We start from the raw sequence: 18,373 nt of genomic DNA, 5'->3' as shown, positions 1-18,373 counted from the left end.
ATCACGTGAGGCCTCTTTACCCCCCGATCACTGCTATGATTTTATTGCAGGCTTGATTAGGCACATGTGACTAACTGCAAAGCCCTGTTGGCAACGGGTGAGCGGTTGGCAAAAAGCAGAGGTCTTGCAGGGCTCTGAGATGTAACGAGATTCCGCCTAACAAGTTCACGAAGCGAGACGGGTTCCTTGGGAAATTTGATTCCTCTGGCGGTGTGGAACGCAGTTGGCCCAACTCACTTCATTTCACACATTAACTGTTTGCGTAGAGGAGAGACATTTTCATTCCACAGGCGGTCTCCACTACCTCACAGAGAGAAAATGCTCCCCCTGCTTCGCTTCCCACAGAAGGACCAGCCAAGACGACTTGGTGAGGGAGGTAACAAATTGGGGTCTTTTAGCAGGGGGGGAAATGGAAATATGACCATTTTTCCTGAAATGAAAAGCAAAGCAAAACCATTCTCAGTCATGATATTTCTAGAATAGGTAGCTTCCCCTCCCCGTCACCCCCCCCCCCCCCCCCCTTGGATGTTTTTCCAGGGGATGGGGTGAAAGAAATGGAAAAAGAGATTTGTGTCATGATGGATGCCAACACAAATTTTTCTCTTCCTGTTAAAGACTGCTGCATAAAAAAGACCCATTGCACACTACCACATCAAAGAACCATTCCAATTTCTATCATATGCAGTTCAGAGTCGGAGAGCCAGGGAAAAGAAGAACAGCCAAATTAGAGCAACCTTTTAAAACAACCAAGTGGGGGTAGTGCGTACTGAATCAAAGTGAGCAGAGGTGCCGGGATGGTAAAGAACTCTTGTGTGGTCTCAGCCTCTCTCTCTCTCTCTCTCTCTCTCTCTTTCTTTCTCTCCTGGCTCTCTCAAACGTTCTCGTCCCTCTTTTATGGCTCTAAGCCTATGAGCTGAGTCGGGCCCGTCCTCACTACACACCCAGTAGAGCTTTAAAAAGGCAGGGCCAGTGGTCTTCGCAGCCCCACTCACTCTCTGCCTCTGTGCATCTTTGGGTCTCGGCGTGCTGTGGTGAATAGTCGGCTGTGTCAGCCCTCTCCAGCCTTCCAGGTTGTTAGGATTAAAGATGCCGACGGCAAAATGCAGGGCCAACCATCACCTGCTTATCCTTCTGGGCCCCATACTGTTGGCTGTCGGCCGGTCCGCTATGGAGAGCCAAGGTGAGGAGACGACAGACTTACTATTGCTGCCTGCCGTCGGGATATTAGTAGCGTTTTGTGGGACGTGCAAGCAGGTAGCTTCAACCTTGGAAGGGGCGAGTGTGTGAGGACAGACATGTGGTTGAGCACCGTGCTCTGTGTGGAGGCATAGAAGCATCTGTCAGTATATTTTCGCCTGTCAATGCCTGTTTATTTAAAATGTGTGGTCGGCTGTTTGTTTTTCTGTTGTTTTTCGTGTGCGGCAAGAAAACAACCGTTTGTATTAGAAGTCCTTCACCGTGGCTCTCAGTGGGCACGAGAGCACGCAAAAAGTGTCTTCATGGCCGCATTTGACATTTGGACAGCTCTTGAGAAAACCGTTGTAACGTGTAACCCAAAATTAAATATAATTCAAACTTTTAGAAAGAGACAGAGAAATGCATGAGGGAGCAGGCACCCACGCAAATTTACTTGAAGCTTTTATGCACCGAAGCTGTAAAATTCCAGCCATGCAGAGACCAAGGTGCAAGATCTCCTCTTACGCATCCACAATCCCCACATAACTATTTCATTCCGCACTCGTATTTGTGTTTCCACATAGCAGCACTGTATGAACTTGAAAGGGAACCAGCCTATTGGGATGCTCAGGCAAAAGCAACGCTGGATGCTGCCCTCAAACTCCGCCCCCGAGAGCACCAAGCCAAGAACCTCATCCTGTTCCTCGGCGACGGTAGGTCATGCTATCATTGTGAAATCTATTCCAGCAGACATTCAACATGGAGATGGTTGGGATGGAAGATCCAGCGCCAATGACAAACACAGCTCAATATTCCATGCATGACAGTGCTCAAGTGTCCAGTGTTGAATGTGCACAGAATGGATAGAGGGGAAGTTGTTTGGAGAGCGGACCGTAACTGGTGGTGCAGGTGTGTATCTACATTTAGGCAGAGCAGGTGAACAAGTGGTTGTAGTAAAGCTTTTCACGGATAGTATATTATTCAATTGATTAAAATTGATCATTAATCTTCCGTTCAATCACAGGGTTCTTTTTAGCTGATTGACCAGGACATTATTTTTTTTTTATGCACTTTCTTCCCCACAAAATACTAACAAACCTGATTATTATTTCAAATTTCCTATTGTGCATTGTTTTCATCCATCTTTCTTCCTATCTTTCTTCTTCCTCACCGCCTTTTTTAACACATTTGAATCGTGGCACGATGATCTGCTTATCAGCAGAGTAGTGTGAAACCAAATGATGTGAGTCACTACACCCGGGTACTTGTGCATCTACATCCTCATCCTCACATTATTGAAACAGAATTTCAACCCATCCCCATTGACCCATAAAAACATTGTGCCACAGAGTTAGTGCTCAGCAACTTAATAGTGTATATTAAAGGTATTAAAGGTAGGAAAGGAGGTTTGTGGTATCGATCTCTTTACTTTGTATTGTGGTCGGGCCTCTCTGGGCCTTGGCAAAGAGCCGTTAAGGCTCCACATGGAGGTGTAATCCCCAGCCAAAAGCAGTGTGCATGGTCTGTGTGCAGGGTCTGCATCACTGTGTTTTCCCCTGCTGCTCCCGTGCCTCTGCTGTGTACAGAGCAGCTCTGTTTACCAAGGCACACACACACACAAACAAAGAGGACAGGATTTCTATTTCTCATTTTATTTCTGTTATTCACTGCTTTGTCCCAGTTAACTCTGCTCCTCACTCCTCCTTCACTGTATCGCTTGCTAGATCTCATTCATTAGCTCAGGTGATCAGCAGTAGCTACATTTGAATGTTTACTGAGTGTTTCTGCAGGGTAACCTGGCATTGATTCTGGCATCTCAGTGACTGTACTATTTACCAAATGGATAATTATTGCCAGTTGTCAAAACTTTCCATCTGGACTGGATTTCATTTATAATTTATAATTCTTCACAGTAATTGTCTCGGGTGTGGTATATTTACAGCTGGTGAGGCATGAAATATATATATATATATATATATTTTTTTTTTTTTGAAAATGAAGCTAGTTAACCAAATCTATATTTAAGTGTCTTCCTCTGAACCCCTAGAATGTCTGCTTTAAATCAGATGTCACAGGCATGTTTCTGGGTGGTCTCGGCTGAGGTTTCTGTGTGCAGAGCATGTTCTTGGTTTTATGACTATGATGTCAAAGGGAGATTGTACATCTGTGTCCTGGGCTTCGGAAAGTATGGATATAACGTCAGGAGTGAAGTACAATACTGGACCACAGTCAGAGATAAAAGAAATCCCTTAATTGTTTTTGAAAATCAATGTTGACAGATTGTGACATGGTAGCTACACTGTTATAAGACATGTTTGACCAATAGTCGTCTGATTACATGCCCGCAAGAGTCAGTGTCGGTCTCTGCTATGAGTTTGTTTGAAAGTTTAGTTCTCCTAGAAAACAACTGCTTAAAATGCTCTTTCCATGAGTGGATTCATTATTTTGGTTCCTTCAATCTGTCTGACACATTTACAAATATTCCATCTGGGTTTTATGAATGTTCACAACAGGGCCGTGTTTGGCTGCGTCAGTTTCTACAAGATCGAACTCAAACCACCGGAGGACTGAGATGGCAGAGCTGAAAAGCCATGTATATGAGGCCTATCAGTGACGTTGCCTGTAAATCATTGTCTCCCGTGCAGGAATGGGTGTGTCCACAGTGTCGGCAGCTCGAATCCTGCGAGGTCAAATGGAAGGCAGATCGGGGGAGGAGACAATGCTCGCCATGGACAACTTCCCATACTTGGCCCTGTCAAAGGTGACATTACGACACTTTTTGAGCCATTGCTTATCAGGCTGATCAAATGCCTGAGTTCAACTGCAAGTAAACTTTGACACATTGAGAGAGAGAGAGAGAGAGAGAGAGAGAGAAAAAGTGATGTGGGATGAAGGAATGGTGGGTCAGGGGCTGAGTGTGTGTGGTTGTGTGTGTGCTTTTGTCTTTTAACGCGTTGCAGCTTGCTTCGTGCCGCTCCGACCTAAATCCTCAAACCTTTGTGTCAAAAGGCATTTGGTTAAAAACAGCACTTTAACTGAAAATGCTGACACAGTGGTAGAAACCACTTTGATTGAGCTTCAGGGACAAGTATGATCCCTAAATTATTGTGGCTTATAAGTAAGTGTTAGTTTGAGTGAGTCTGAGTATTGAGCGTGTGTCTCTCTATCATTTCCCATCAAGGCGTTTGTGTTTCTACTCCACAGACCTACAGCGTGGACAAGCAGGTAGCGGACAGCGCCAGCACTGCCACGGCCTACCACTGCGGGGTGAAGGCCAACGCTAAGACGGTGGGGCTCAGCGCCAAGGCAGTGGCCTACGAGTGTAACACCACCTTTGGCAACGAGGTCTTCTCGGTTCTACGACGTGCTAAAGCTCAAGGTAACCTTTGACCCCGGCTGATGGGTGTGCTGTGTGCTAGAAAGGGCGACTGGTTTGAATTACATTGTTATCTCAAGATATGCAATGACTATATTGGCTTTAAAATAACGTGCAAGGAAAAAGGTTCATCTGTTCGCTGCTACTTGAGCGGCATTAGTGCAATGTTCAGAATACGTCTTCTTAAGAGATTAAGGCATTTTTAGGATTTGTTTGTGAATGATTTTACCCTTCAATGTACATTAATAGAAAGATTTCACCCGCTGTAGTTATGTGTGCTGTGCATTATTTGTTTTATGGTCTGCATTCTGCTTTAAGTCCAGCGAGTTTTAATTATAGAAATTTTTAGTTGTTAACTTTGAACTTCAAAGGCTGGTAACGAAAGTTCTATGTAAGCAACCGTTTCTTCAAATTAAATGAATGTATTAAATGGAGCGCAAACCGCAACAAATCATACGTAAAGAGCATTGAATTCAATTTTTTCCGTAATGAAAAGCCTTTCTAGTGAAAAAAAAGTCATACACTTCAGTACATTAAGGGGAAGGTTTGCACTCAACATGAACGTTAATTTGCAACCTTCTCACAAAAAAAACCCCAACGTCACATTGTGCATCATGCCCTTTTGCCTCTGATTTAAGCGTCTCTCTGCTTCGTCCAGGTAAATCAGTTGGTGTAGTGACCACCACCCGCGTCCAGCACGCCTCCCCGGCCGCTGCTTACGCGCACTCTGTCAGCCGCAGTTGGTACAGTGACGCAGATCTTCCTTCCAGCGCCCACCAGCAGGGCTGCGTCGACATCGCAACCCAACTGGTCACCAATGTTGATATTGATGTACGTGAGAACGACACCGCTGGGTGCATTTATTATCAAGCCGAACAATCAAATAAGTATTCACGTATGAAAAATAGGGTGAATGAAGTTAAATTCTTGGTAGTTTATTCAGTTTTGTGAAAACCATCTCCAATGATCGTCACAAGCCAGTGAATACTATGATTCCATTTAAAGGTGATTCTGGGGGGAGGGAGGATGTACATGACGCCAAAAGGAACTCCAGACCCAGAGTACCCCACCTCCAACTCTCGCAAAGGGGACCGCAAAGACAAAAGGAACCTCATTGACGTGTGGCTCAAGGCCAAACCGGTAGGATTCATTTACAGTGATTTCTGATATCAAAAAACATTTTAAAGCACTGAGTCAAAGATTAGAATCAAAGATGTCTTCTGGTTTGACTTTCAGAACAAGAAATCCCACTATGTTTGGCACAGGAAGGAGTTTGACGAGATAAATGTTAAAGCTACTGACCGGCTGATGGGTGAGTATCAACACAGGTAGAAAAAAATCACAATATACAACAACATAGGCACATTATGTACAATAATTTAAAAACACACACACAATATGTTCAGTTGTTGACCGGTTAACCTTCTTTTAATTTCTGAAACCATCTCCATGGCTTAGAAACAAGAAGAAAATAGTGATAAATTAATGTGAGATTGATTTGCAAATGAAAAGATGTAATCTATATAAATGAGCAGATTTTTCCAGTATGTTTTTTAGCTGTGGTAACACCACCATATGTTCTATTTTATTTCTGCAGTGCCTAAAAAATTCTTCTTTTTGTTGGTTCCAGGTCTGTTTGAGCCAAAGGACATGAGGTTTGAGGTTTTCCGAAACAGAACACGAGACCCCTCCATTGTGGAGATGACAGAGAAAGCCATACAAATCCTCAGCAAGAATCCAAAAGGATACTTTCTGTTTGTTGAAGATGAGTACTACATCAAACTCTCATAAGAATCCACAAGAATTATGCTCATGGAAGACTCCATCGTACCTTGTGGGACGTTTTATTGTCAATATAAAACAACAAATGCATTCTGTTATTTATTTAAATGTGAGATGTATTCATCTATACAACCCAAGAGTTAATACAGAATTTAAGGCTTAAAGCAACATGGAACGTAATCCTACTGACATTGTCCTTTTGGCCACTTCTAGAATGAGTCCAGTGTAGTTGTGCGAGCGAGACGTTTGGAGGCAGGTCTAATTCCCTTGTTCTGTTTCTCTTGTGTTACGAGGGAGAATTGATCATGGCCACCATAGTGGCATTGCCAAATTGGCCCTGACAGAAGCTGAGATGTTTGACCGAGCCATTCAGCGTGCTGCGCAGCTAACGAGGGAACACGACACCCTCACTGTGGTCACTGCTGACCACTCCCACGTCTTCACATTTGGCGGTAACACACCTCGAGGAAATCCCATTTTCGGTATGGATCAAACCAAGAATTGTAATCAGATGCAAACCCTCATCAATTTGCCTAAAAATACACATTTTATACATTCATTTACAACGCAATATTTGATGTTGTGATTACGCATTTTGCAACTTTAAGCCTTAGTTTTGTATTTGTGTCTTAAAGTACATCAGAGTTTATTTAAATAGATACTGAGACCTCTTTTTTTGTGTCCTCAAGGTCTGGCACCAAAGAATGCTGATGACAAAATGCCTTTCACCAGTCTCCTGTACGCCAACGGCCCCGGCTACGTCCACATAAATGGAACCAGAGGGAACATCACAATGGTGGATTACTGTAAGCACAAACTAATACATTTCAGATGTTTCACTCGTCCGCAGAAAGAGTAAGCCAATGTGGTTACGGCTGACTCTCGCATGGGTTTTGCTCTGGAAAGCAAATATGACGTCCATGGCACTGCCGTCCTCTGTTATGTTCTCAGCGTAGACCGCTATTTTGTAAATGTAATTGTACTTAAAAAATAGATGTTTGTATTTCTTTTTAGTCTGCAACTCTAGGCGGCAATGATCCAGTTCCTCCGCCTCTGGTTCTGCGCCATTGGCTTTAATGTTTGCATGAGTGTGTCTACTTGAAAGTGGAAACACTAATACCCAGGGTTGACTTACCTTTTAAAATGTTGTCCTTTTAAAATAGACCAGTGTGAGTTTATGTTTTTTGGCATCTTAAGTACAAATACATTTAAAAGTAAGGGATTTATTTCATTATGTATCCCTGTGAATGAATATGAAGCATTGGAAGTGAGCATCTATACTCCAAATAAGGCAACGTTTGTTAGTTAGTTAGTGTAGTTATTTGACCACAATGTGGATGTAAAATTGTTGGAAATGTTGCGACTTTCAATGTGGGTGATATATGACCCAGTCAAAGTGAAGTTAATATGGCCAGAAATGGTTCACTTTTATTGACGTAGTCTATAACATAGTCTGTTTTGTATTAACGCTTGATGGTCCAAGCAGACAGTTGCCTAAAACCACGTTTGTTTACATTCTACAACCCGCACGTATCTCTGCAGACGACGAGGAGTACATGCAGCAGGCGGCTGTCCCGCTGGATGTTGAGACGCACGGCGGGGAGGATGTGGCCATCTACGCCAAAGGCCCAATGGCTCACCTCATTCACGGGGTGAAAGAGCAGAACTACGTGGCGCATGTCATGGCCTATGCTGCCTGCTTGGAGCCCTACAAGAACTGCCCTCCTCACCCCCACAGCCACACCTCAAGCGGGTGTGCGACCCCTACATCAAGCCTTCTGTTTGGCCTGCTCAGCTTCCTCTGGTTACTCAGATGACCCCCTAACGCACACACGCACAGAAATACTTTGTATGTATACAGCGATGCAGACACTGAGTACATATACACACAAACATTTTACTTACACAGGCTGACAATTCAGAATGCAGGGACGGACAAATGCAGTTAGCAACTAAGAGAGAATCCAAAGTGCAGGCTTCAGCATGTAGGTAGTATTCAAATACAAACTTAGTCACCACAACATCAACAGAACGTGACTACTAACTTGCACTAACTATTTCTTTCATTAGCTTGATTTGTACTTTTCTTGTTTTTTGAATTTATTCTTTGTGGGCACTGTCGTTGCTGAAAAGCTAGTTAAAATGAGCTAAAAGCAGTAATTTACTGTTTCCATGCAGTATTATGTGAGGCTTTACCTAGAATAACTTGAAACAAACAGACCAAGGGCTCACTGTTGAGCTTGTGGACATTTAGACACACAGCGGCTGACGTACATCATCGTCATTGTCCGGGTGGAATAAATAATTATATGATGGTAAGAGAAACCTAAACTACAAGCCACCACGGCGTACCGAGCTGCCACACCAAAAGACCTTACAAGAACTCAGGAAGAAACTGTACTTCTGTAAGGACTGAAATATATGTAACAATTGTTCAGATGTAATCAATTTGTATCTTCACCTACTTGGTTCCAAATAGTAAATCTGTTCTCTTTCAGATCTATTTAGATTGTACAAGAATGTATTTGTCAGCAATATTTTTTTTCAATGAATTTTTATACTATTTTCTAAATGTTACTTAAATAAGGATAAAGAAAGAAAAGATGGTTTTTTTTTTGCTGAGTCCTTTCTTTAATTTGACATATTGCCAAAAAATAAATAAAGGATCATGAACATTTAAGGCAAGGCAAGGCAATTTTATTTGTATAGCGCTTTTCATACACAAGGCAGACTCAAAGTGCTTCACATCATAACATTTCATACAATAAAGTGAAATAAAATGCAGGAATTAAAAGACAATTTAAAACATAAAAATCCATGAGGGGACCATGACATCAACAGAACAGAGCAATAAGCAGAGTTTAGTGCATTATTGCATCAATGCACACACTTCAGTGCCACTTCAATCTCAGTACAGAAAGCATTGGCATATTAAATCGTCTCCCAAAGGGCATCGGCCATTTGGAGACATCAAAGGTCATTCTGTGTGACTTACACAATCCTCGAGCAGCTGTGTCCATCTTGTACTTATTGACATTTAATATAATTATTTTGTCGAGCCGATTTACTGTGAGACATCCATGTTTCTGTAAAACATCCGAATTCAATCAGATTCTGCCCCCCAAATTTCATTGAATATGACTCTTTTTTTCTTTGGGCTCCACATTCTCTAAATACTGTTCCGTTTTTACAAATAAAAAAATATACAAAAATGTAGAAGATAAGGAAAACACAAAAAACATATAAATACATGTATGCATAAGTGCAAGAGGAGGTGCACTATGTCTGATTATTTCTCATAGGGGGGACGGCCTGTTTTTGTGTCTGCGGGTTTTGGGGTTCAGTGCTCTGTAGCGCCTACCAGAGGTAGACCAACTGGTCTCAAACCTGCCTTGGTCTCGCCTTTGCAAGTGAAAAACCTTTTGTAACGTTTTGGCATTTTGTCAGGTGGCCATCGGGGAGAAACTCCTCTGGTTGCAGAGAGAAGTCTGAAATGAGCCCATTTCTTAGTTGATGTATAACCTTATGAAAACATTGGAAACAGAGTTGATGGTCCCAGTGGTTCGATTCAAGTGTTGCTAAATTCAGGACGATTCATTTAGCATATTATGATCCTATTTAGTCTGAAATGTACTTCACAAGGTGTACTTTAGGGCGGGACCCCTTTTGTTTGGCAGGGCGCTGACCCAAACTAATAAACTAATAAACAAAAAAAGATAATGGATAATTAGAAGACACTTTAGATAACCGATTGTGAAACGTCGTGGCCATGTCCCGTTGCAGGCCGAGCGGCTCCTCCGTGTGCCCTTTGCTCCTTGCTGCCAGCGCTGAAGAAAAAGCCCGTCTTTGCCTTTCTTAAATTCACATACACTCAACGCCATGGCCAGCATACGGGAACTCCTGTTTACTGGGTTATTCCTTCTTATTTCAGTGCAGTGGACTGTGTCCATTTCAGGTAAGAACTATACACAGTGCTGCTGTTAGATAGATTTTATATGTCATGTTATACTTATACAACTGTATTTCAATGACAAAGACATATTATAGTTCGTACACAGTGCAGAAAGTTGTAGAGACGAAATAGTGATGACAGTTGTTTTACTTGTTAAAATATATATATTGTTAAATATATATATATATATATATATATATATATATATATATATATATATATATATATATATATATATATATATATATATATATTTATAACAGTGTTCCTATAGAGAACAATGACTGAGCAAGGTCACATAATCAGACATTGTTCATTCACTTTAATAGCATCTTGTCCTGTAATTGTCCTGTATTATTATTCCAGCATCACTTGTAAAAATGAATGTTATTTATGACTTTGCTAATTGGATTTCTTATTTCTAATGGCTGTGATGTAAGAATTGATGTTTATACACATGCAATTACAAGACGAAACAAAAATAAAATAAAAATCACCTGGTGGGCACAGATGTAATCGAACCACGTCCGATTGAGTATAACATTCTATGACCTTTCCTTGCTTTTAGAGGAAGAGCTACATGCCAGCTACTGGAACAACAAAGCGAGACAGACTCTTCACACTGCTCTGAATGTTCAGCGTAATCTTAAACGAGCCAAGAACGTCATCCTCTTCCTGGGGGATGGTGAGTCTTTCTTCAGCATCAAAGCGGCTTCTTTAATTAGTTGAACATGTTTCCTTTCAGTACAGTTTGTTTGTTGAGGCGAAGAGAAGCCATTATCTCTCGAAAGTGTGAATTCTGTCATCATTGTGCTGCAGTTCAACTAGATCGAGAGAGAATGCAATGCAAAGAAAATGAACTATGAACTACGAAGAAGATGAATGTTCATATGTGGACACCAGTAGTTATTACTGCTTGGAAGGGGGAAGGAGGCTAAACCACAATCTACACTGCATGTGTATGTCCACATGTGTCAGCTGATCTAATACATAACTGCAGCAAGTTTAGAAAAAAGTCTTTATTGATAATTATGGATCAACTATGGATTCATGGTCACGGCTGACTTCACCAGAATCCACATAACTGCTCATAACAGCATGTTTAAGATTGTATCAGTGTTTTTGAACAGGATGCCCTGGATTTTTAATGTAAGTGACTAAAGAGAAGTATCATCAGGTTAGTAAAGGCGTAGAATGGTGGAATATTGCTGTACCTGCTTTGCATTTTCTCCACTATTTGTGGTTATGTAAATTACACAGATGTCTGTCATCACCTTTAAAACTCGTTAAAAACGAGTTTAACGTGTTAAAACACGTTAGCTGAGCGTTGAGGCTACATGGTGCACAATGGCCACCCTGTACCTGCCTGGCCTGTCATTGAACACTCAGGTGTGACTCCATCTGCTTCCAGGTATGGGACTACCGACGGTGACGGCTGCGAGGATCCTCAAAGGCCAGTTGGCAGGGAAATCTGGGGAGGAGACCAGTCTGGTTATGGACACCTTTCCTCACCTGGGCTTGTCTAAGGTCGGCCCACTCTCTCTCTCGACACATTCAGACTGCTGTGTGTAGTAATGAGGATAACATGCACGCACTTGTGAAATGAAAATATCATTATAATATTCTAACACACCGAGTGTTATCTAGCTCTTAACAGAATGCCATGAGTCAGTTTGGCAAAAACTAGAAATCAGAAATCAATAATCTGACTCTGAATGACCTCAAATCAAACAGCATTAACAAGCCAACCGAACGTGTTCCTCTTTTGCTGAATGTGAAGAACGGTTTTAGTTTGAACAGGCTGTATTTTGAGTTTGGCAAGGCTGTCATCATAATTATGTTGGTGACACAAGCAGCATTTCATCAATATTTCAGCCATCACACTCTTGGCCCGTTACACTATTTCATCCAAAATCCATTATATGCCAAGGCATCCTGTAATGTGTGTCAGCATGGACAATGAACACGAAGAAATGGCCATGTGTCTTCAATGGGCGCACTACATGTTGAAACAACTGAATTGAGTTTAGGCAAGTAAAATAAGGATAAAAAAACTCTTGATACCTGTTATTTGATTAAAAACATAGTAACTCAATTGCAGTTATCTAAGTTCCTAATCTCAAGTCTATTGCATGTATGAGTCTTGCTAAATGCCTGAGATGATGAATACAAACATGTTTTATGTGAATATATATTTGGGCCCTCCAGACGTACAACGTGGACCAGCAGATGCCAGACAGCGCTGGCACAGCCACAGCTTACTTGTGTGGTGTGAAGGCCAATTACGGCACCCTGGGCGTCACTGCCGCCACCCGGAGGAACGACTGCAGTGCTACATACGGGAACGAAGTCGAATCGGTTTTGAGCCGTGCAAAGAAAGCAGGTAGGTATCAGCTTCACACAGCTTTTACTTTACTACACTGGTTATGCTGTTAAGTTGAGTCCCTGCTTATGTGTTCTTCACTATGGACATTGAGCGAGACCGATCAGTATTACTCTGTACGTCACATTCTCGCTGTTTTTTTTACTTGTTGTCACTCACAACATCTGTCCTTTTGACCTTATGCAATGCAAAAGCCTGTCAGATATTTTTAGAAAATGTGAATAATAAGAGAGTTCACAGTGTGTGCCTGCTTAGCTCTTTATCCCAATATATAATAATACACAGTTTATCTTAAATAGAATCTGAATTGTGCCCACAAATGAGAGATCTGTCTTTACTGTGGCTTGATCTTTCTTAGATAACATCTCATAAGCGTATACGTATCCATGTCAATAAATATATTCGGTGTAAACAAATATTGACCACAGTTCATCTATGTGTTACAGGAAAGTCTGTGGGAATTGTGACTACAACCAGAGTGCAGCACGCCTCTCCTGCTGCAAACTACGCTCACACTGCCAACAGGGACTGGTATTGTGATTCCGACCTCACCCCTGAGGCAATCCAAAATGGCTGCCAGGACATTGCTTACCAGCTGGTTAATAACACCGAGATAAATGTAAGTCTTAATATAAAACTAATTCTGAAGCTATCCAGAGCAGTGATTTAATATAATATCTATGCCTGGGAATATAGGCATGCACAACTCTCAAGTCTGGTTCTATGGATTTACTAATTCTGGGTTTTCTATGCAGTGACATTTTTTTTTGTTGGCAATAATAAACCAATAAGTCTTATCAATCCATATAAAGTCAAAACCTGAAATGTGACCATCGGATTCGATGATTACCTTGCAATGAAGTGAATGATCATAACGATGGTTACTTACTAATCCTAATCCGGATTTGGGAATCTACTAAAACCTTAAAATACATGAAATATATAACTGTCACTGTGTCATTTGATTCCAGGTCATTCTTGGTGGAGGTCGTCGCTACATGTTTTCGAGAACCACTAAAGACCCTGAGTATCCAACTGAGACAGGAAACCGAAACGATGGGCAGAATCTTGTGGAAGGGTGGTTGAAGAACAAAAAGGTAAATGGTCACTGTGCTACTACACTTTTTAATGAGTTGTTAGAAAGAATTTTCCTCCCAAAACACTTCCAAAAACGGATTTTTCTGTTTTATTACAGAAGGCAAAATATGTGTGGAACAAAGTTGATTTTGATGCTGTCAAACCTTCAAATACGGACTTCCTAATGGGTACGAAATAACTTTTTCATTCCCCATTCTGTCATCAATTAATCACTCAAGACACTTTTAAGTAAAACCCATATGACTGCACCCAATTTTCTTTGACAAATTTGTTGGATGAAACAATATTTTAAAAAGAAATAATACAATTATCTTAATTTTTACAATCTCAGTTAGTATTTCAGAAGAACTCCAAGTATGCACATTTAATCATACCGAAATCAAATTCAGATTTGGAAGGTGTTTCTCGGTTCTTAAAACTTGTTTTTTCTGTAATTAGGTCTCTTTGAGCCCAAAGACTGCCGTTATGAGTTGGAACGTGATCCATCCATGGACCCTTCTCTTACAGAGATGACGGAGAAAGCAATTAAGATTCTCAGCAAGAACCCAAAAGGATTTTACCTTTTTGTAGAAGATGAGTGTTATCGTTTTCTCTCCATATTTCCCAGACAGCAAGACACTGCTCGGTCTCCGGTAAATGTAACTGTCTCTGTCACACCGTTGATGAACTTTTAAAAGTCAAGCACTCTGAAGACCAAAATCTAAAACCTTGCTTACCAATCAAATCATATATGCATAATAAATTCAATTTACACCTTTGAAGTTGTGTTGCAGCTAAAAATTGTGCAAATGCTTATTGGAAAATTGCTTTCTTTTGGACCGCAAGGGGAAGAATTGACCATGCTCACCACGGAGGTACTGCCAAAAAAGCACTGTATGAGGCTGTGGAGTTTGACCGGGCGATCGGGCGCGCAGCTGAACTCACCAGTGAACTTGACACCCTGACTGTGGTCACTGCCGACCACTCCCACGTCTTTGCCTTTGGAGGACATTCTGCCAGGGGAAACTCTGTTTTGGGTAAAATTCCCTCTTAGAATTTGACCCGAGTTCCGGGGGAGGTCTGATAATTGAATAACAAATCTGAGAATGGTAGATAACAATTTGTCCTGTGAATTACAGGGGTTTCCAGGTCAAAAGCTAACGACAACAAGCACTTCACCACTGCTGTGTATGGAAATGGACCAGGATACCGGAATGGAACTCGCCCTGACATGAATGAGACAATGTCATGTAAGTGAAACAAAGTTATTTAGTAGCTCCATCTTGTGGTGTCACAGCATACCTGGTGTCAACTACTGTAGGGGCTTTAAGAGTCTAGGCGAAGAGTGACACGAGTGTCATCATGAACCACCACATGCTCACTTTAAATGCTTTCACGAATTTTGCAGTAAAGCTGTCCATAATCAATTTTTGTTGACAGTATGTCAAAAATCTAAGTTCTTTGCCATTTAGCTGCATTGCCTAACATTGTTGTTTATGTGCTAGAAAACTACATTAATGCTCCTTTTGTCCTCCTCTTCCTCAGCGGATAATAATTACCTTCAGCAGGCTCCTGTCCCTCTGGACTCAGAGACCCATGGCATAGAAGATGTGGCCATCTTTGCCAAAGGTCCCATGGCACATCTTTTCCACGGTGTCCATGAGCAGAACTACATTGCCCATGTTACTGCTTATGCTGCTTGCCTGGAGCCCTACGAAAACTGTGAACTGCCCGACCACGCTGGATCCATCCACCCCAGCCTCCTGCTCCTTCTGATGGGACTCCTTTTCCTTTCCCTCTGCAACGTCTAAGACAACTATCCTCAGAGAATTAGTCCTGACCTTTCAAATAGCATGTGTTCAAATAGCATGTGCTGTATGTGATATTTAATAGAGAAAATAATAATTGTTATTGACATTGTATGTATTTATAGTTGCACAATTTTGAGATCACTTACCTTTTATGGGATTTCTACTGTTTTCGTTAACCTTGTTGGGAAATCCATCAACCACAATTTTGCTGTGTAGTAAAGCTCATATTTGATTGCTAATTGATTGATTTATCAATGGATTGATTGTGAAATTCAAAAAATTGTCCATTCATGTTGTTACTGCCATGGATGTAACACCATTAGAAATGTTGCTGTAATTCACATAATGTACTCTTCATGTATGTATGCAAATTACTTATTTTGAATTAGCTGCATTTGCGTCTTATTGCTGCAAAATAATTGTATACATAAGTATGCACTGAACACGTAAGACACAGCTTTTATTCTGCTGATAATGCAACCTAAAACATAAAGTATATATTTGCATAATAACTGTTAGTAGCTAATAATAACTAGAAAATGCATTTCCTGCTGAAAATGCGTTGGAATGCAAAAAGCTGAAAGCTGAAATGAACTTTTTAAAATAGCTGAAAATACAGAAAGTTGAAGGGAATTTGAATACATTTGCTGAAATTATAGATATTAGAAAAGCTGAAATGAATTTGAAATTGCTGAAAATACAGAAATGGGAGAAGCTGAAAGGAATTTCAATAGATTTGCTGAAAAAGCAGAAATGAAAACAGCTGAAATAAATTTGAAATATTGCAAAAAAATACAGAAATGAATATTGAAAAATTGCTGTTGATAGAGGCATAAGAATAGCTGAAATTATTTTAAAGAACTGCTGAAAATACAGGAAGTGGGGAAGCTGAATTTCAATAGATTTTCTAAAAACAGAAGTTGCAGGAGCTTAAATTTGTTTAAAATTGTTTGTAGTAATATTAGTAGTAGTATTAGTTATAATTGTGGTATTAGTAGTACTAGCAGTAATAGTAGGTTTAGTATCAATAGCAGTAGAAACAGCTGTAATACTATTAGCCATAGTCGTATTTGTAATAACATTAGTAGTAGTTGTAGTATTAATAGCAGTAGAAATACTAGTAGTATGGTAGTAGAAGTATCAGTTGTAGTACTAGAAGTACGAGTAATATTCGTAGTGGGAGACAGAATGTTTGTTATTCAAACTAAGAAGTTTTTAATTAATAGGCCTCATCACAAACATTACAGTAAAAATTCCCTCCATGTGGCTTTTATTTTGAAATTATTGGATTGGGTGGGTTGGGGGGGTGTAGATAGAGGGAGGGAGGGTGAGAGGGTGAGGAAGGGAGGGGTGGTGAGGAAGAGATAGAGGGAGAGAGAGAGGAGGAGAAATAGACAGACATACTGACTGACTGAGTGATTAACAGTTAGAAGAGGTCAGGGTGGAGGGGGGAGGGGGGGCGAGTGTCTTTATCATATTGGTCTGTTGACAGAAAGCATAGCTGCGTCATGTGACTCCACTAATCACGTCATTGGAGCAGCTGTGAGTCACACACAGAGATACTGCAGCGTGTTTACGAGTAACCACGGCAACGGCGCACCTATTGCATTGGGTGGGGTGGGGGGGTGTAGATAGAGGGAGGGAGGGTGAGAGGGTGAGGAAGGGAATGGTGGTGAGGAAGAGAGGGAGAGGGGAGGAGAATTAGACTGACTGACTGACTGAGAGTGATTAACAGTAAGTAGAGGTCAGGGGGGAGGGGGGAGGGGGGGCTAGTGTCTTTATCATATTGGTCTGTTGACAGAAAGCATAGCTGCGTCATGTGACTCCACTAATCACGTCATTGGAGCAGCTGTGAGTCACACACAGAGATACTGCAGCGTGTTTACGAGTAACCACGGCAACGGCGCACCTATTGGATTGGGTGGGGTGGGGGGGTGTAGATAGAGGGAGGGAGGGTGAGAGGGTGAGGAAGGGAATGGTGGTGAGGAAGAGAGGGAGAGGGGAGGAGAATTAGACTGACTGACTGACTGACAGTGATTAACAGTAAGTAGAGGTCAGTGTGGAGGGGGGAGGGGGGGCGAGTGTCTTTATCATATTGGTCTGTTGACAGAAAGCATAGCTGCGTCATGTGACTCCACTAATCAGGTCACAAGGAGCAGCTGTGAGCCACAGACAGATCCTGCAGCGTGTGAGTGCTCGTAACCACGACAACGACGCACCTGTGCGGCTGCAAAAGTGCAGACACAGGACAGCGAGTTACACAGAATCCACACCTCAAACAAATGAGAACCAGCGCAAAACTATAACAGCTATCTAAAAAATACGGCGTTTGTATGAGACCCAAGACTCTACCGAACGCGTGGATGTGTTTTTATGTCTGTCCGGTAATAAATACGGCTCCTATGGCCGTTGACAAAACGTGTACCTTGTGGATTTTTGTGAGAAATATGTCGGCAGATTTGTATTGGAGCCTATGGGGCTTTTGCCAGAGGTTGTGTCACTCAAACACTCCTTGCGCCAAAACTAAAAAACTCTGGGATTCCATGAACACATTAATCCAATCAGCACAACCATACCCTCATTAATCTGAAGAAATGAAGCCTCTAGAGTGTATACTTTGGCTGTAAGGACAGAAGTTCCATATTTTTTTAACCAGATTTTCGCGCTGCCCCACACTCTAGCCTGCGAGGTCCCCCTCTAGCAGACGCAATACACACTCATGTAAAAGTCAGAAACGGAGCGAAGAACTAGTGAAACATAATCAGTGATTATGAAAAAAGTACAATAGATATCAAGAAGCAGTTTTTTTCATAAAA

General features: G+C 41.5%; 2 protein-coding genes across 3 annotated transcripts; both read left to right on the top strand.

Annotated features, from left to right (window-relative positions):
• Positions 1-851: 851 nt before the first annotated feature.
• On the top strand, positions 852-8,936 carry alpi.1 (alkaline phosphatase, intestinal, tandem duplicate 1). Of its 2 annotated transcripts, none has more exons than XM_040185236.2 (11): positions 852-1,180; positions 1,761-1,889; positions 3,822-3,937; positions 4,381-4,555; positions 5,211-5,383; positions 5,558-5,692; positions 5,789-5,864; positions 6,183-6,317; positions 6,625-6,816; positions 7,024-7,140; positions 7,877-8,936. In XM_040185236.2, the coding sequence occupies exons 1-11, from the start codon at positions 1,087-1,089 to the stop codon at positions 8,149-8,151; spliced, it is 1,617 nt and encodes a 538-aa protein (XP_040041170.2). In that variant the 5' UTR covers positions 852-1,086; the 3' UTR covers positions 8,152-8,936. The 2 variants fall into 2 exon arrangements, with proteins under 2 accessions (XP_040041170.2, XP_040041171.2); XM_040185237.2 differs by having other exon boundaries at positions 905-1,180; positions 1,764-1,889.
• Positions 8,937-10,092: 1,156 nt separating this feature from the next.
• alpi.2 (alkaline phosphatase, intestinal, tandem duplicate 2) lies at positions 10,093-15,945 on the top strand. The gene is made up of 11 exons (XM_078108285.1): positions 10,093-10,289; positions 10,855-10,971; positions 11,698-11,813; positions 12,495-12,669; positions 13,116-13,288; positions 13,641-13,766; positions 13,865-13,934; positions 14,206-14,344; positions 14,593-14,783; positions 14,886-14,996; positions 15,292-15,945. The coding sequence occupies exons 1-11, from the start codon at positions 10,214-10,216 to the stop codon at positions 15,555-15,557; spliced, it is 1,560 nt and encodes a 519-aa protein (XP_077964411.1). The 5' UTR covers positions 10,093-10,213; the 3' UTR covers positions 15,558-15,945.
• Positions 15,946-18,373: the final 2,428 nt, after the last annotated feature.

The sequence above is a fragment of the Gasterosteus aculeatus genome, chromosome 8 (assembly GCF_964276395.1).
Source record: "Gasterosteus aculeatus chromosome 8, fGasAcu3.hap1.1, whole genome shotgun sequence".
NCBI classification, from domain to species: domain Eukaryota; kingdom Metazoa; phylum Chordata; class Actinopteri; order Perciformes; family Gasterosteidae; genus Gasterosteus; species Gasterosteus aculeatus.
Note: the sequence above shows the minus strand (reverse complement) of the source record. Positions and strands in the feature narration are given on the sequence as shown.

Excerpts from the sequence above, each read along its gene's own strand:
- alpi.1 (XM_040185236.2), top strand. The coding sequence starts at position 1,087 with ATGCCGACGGCAAAATGCAGGGCCAACCATCACCTGCTTATCCTTCTG. Across the intron at positions 3,938-4,380 it reads CATACTTGGCCCTGTCAAAG|ACCTACAGCGTGGACAAGCA; the intron begins GTGACATTACGA and ends TCTACTCCACAG. Across the intron at positions 7,141-7,876 it reads CATCACAATGGTGGATTACT|ACGACGAGGAGTACATGCAG; the intron begins GTAAGCACAAAC and ends GTATCTCTGCAG.
- alpi.2 (XM_078108285.1), top strand. The coding sequence starts at position 10,214 with ATGGCCAGCATACGGGAACTCCTGTTTACTGGGTTATTCCTTCTTATT. Across the intron at positions 13,289-13,640 it reads TTAATAACACCGAGATAAAT|GTCATTCTTGGTGGAGGTCG; the intron begins GTAAGTCTTAAT and ends ATTTGATTCCAG. Across the intron at positions 14,784-14,885 it reads CAGGGGAAACTCTGTTTTGG|GGGTTTCCAGGTCAAAAGCT; the intron begins GTAAAATTCCCT and ends TGTGAATTACAG.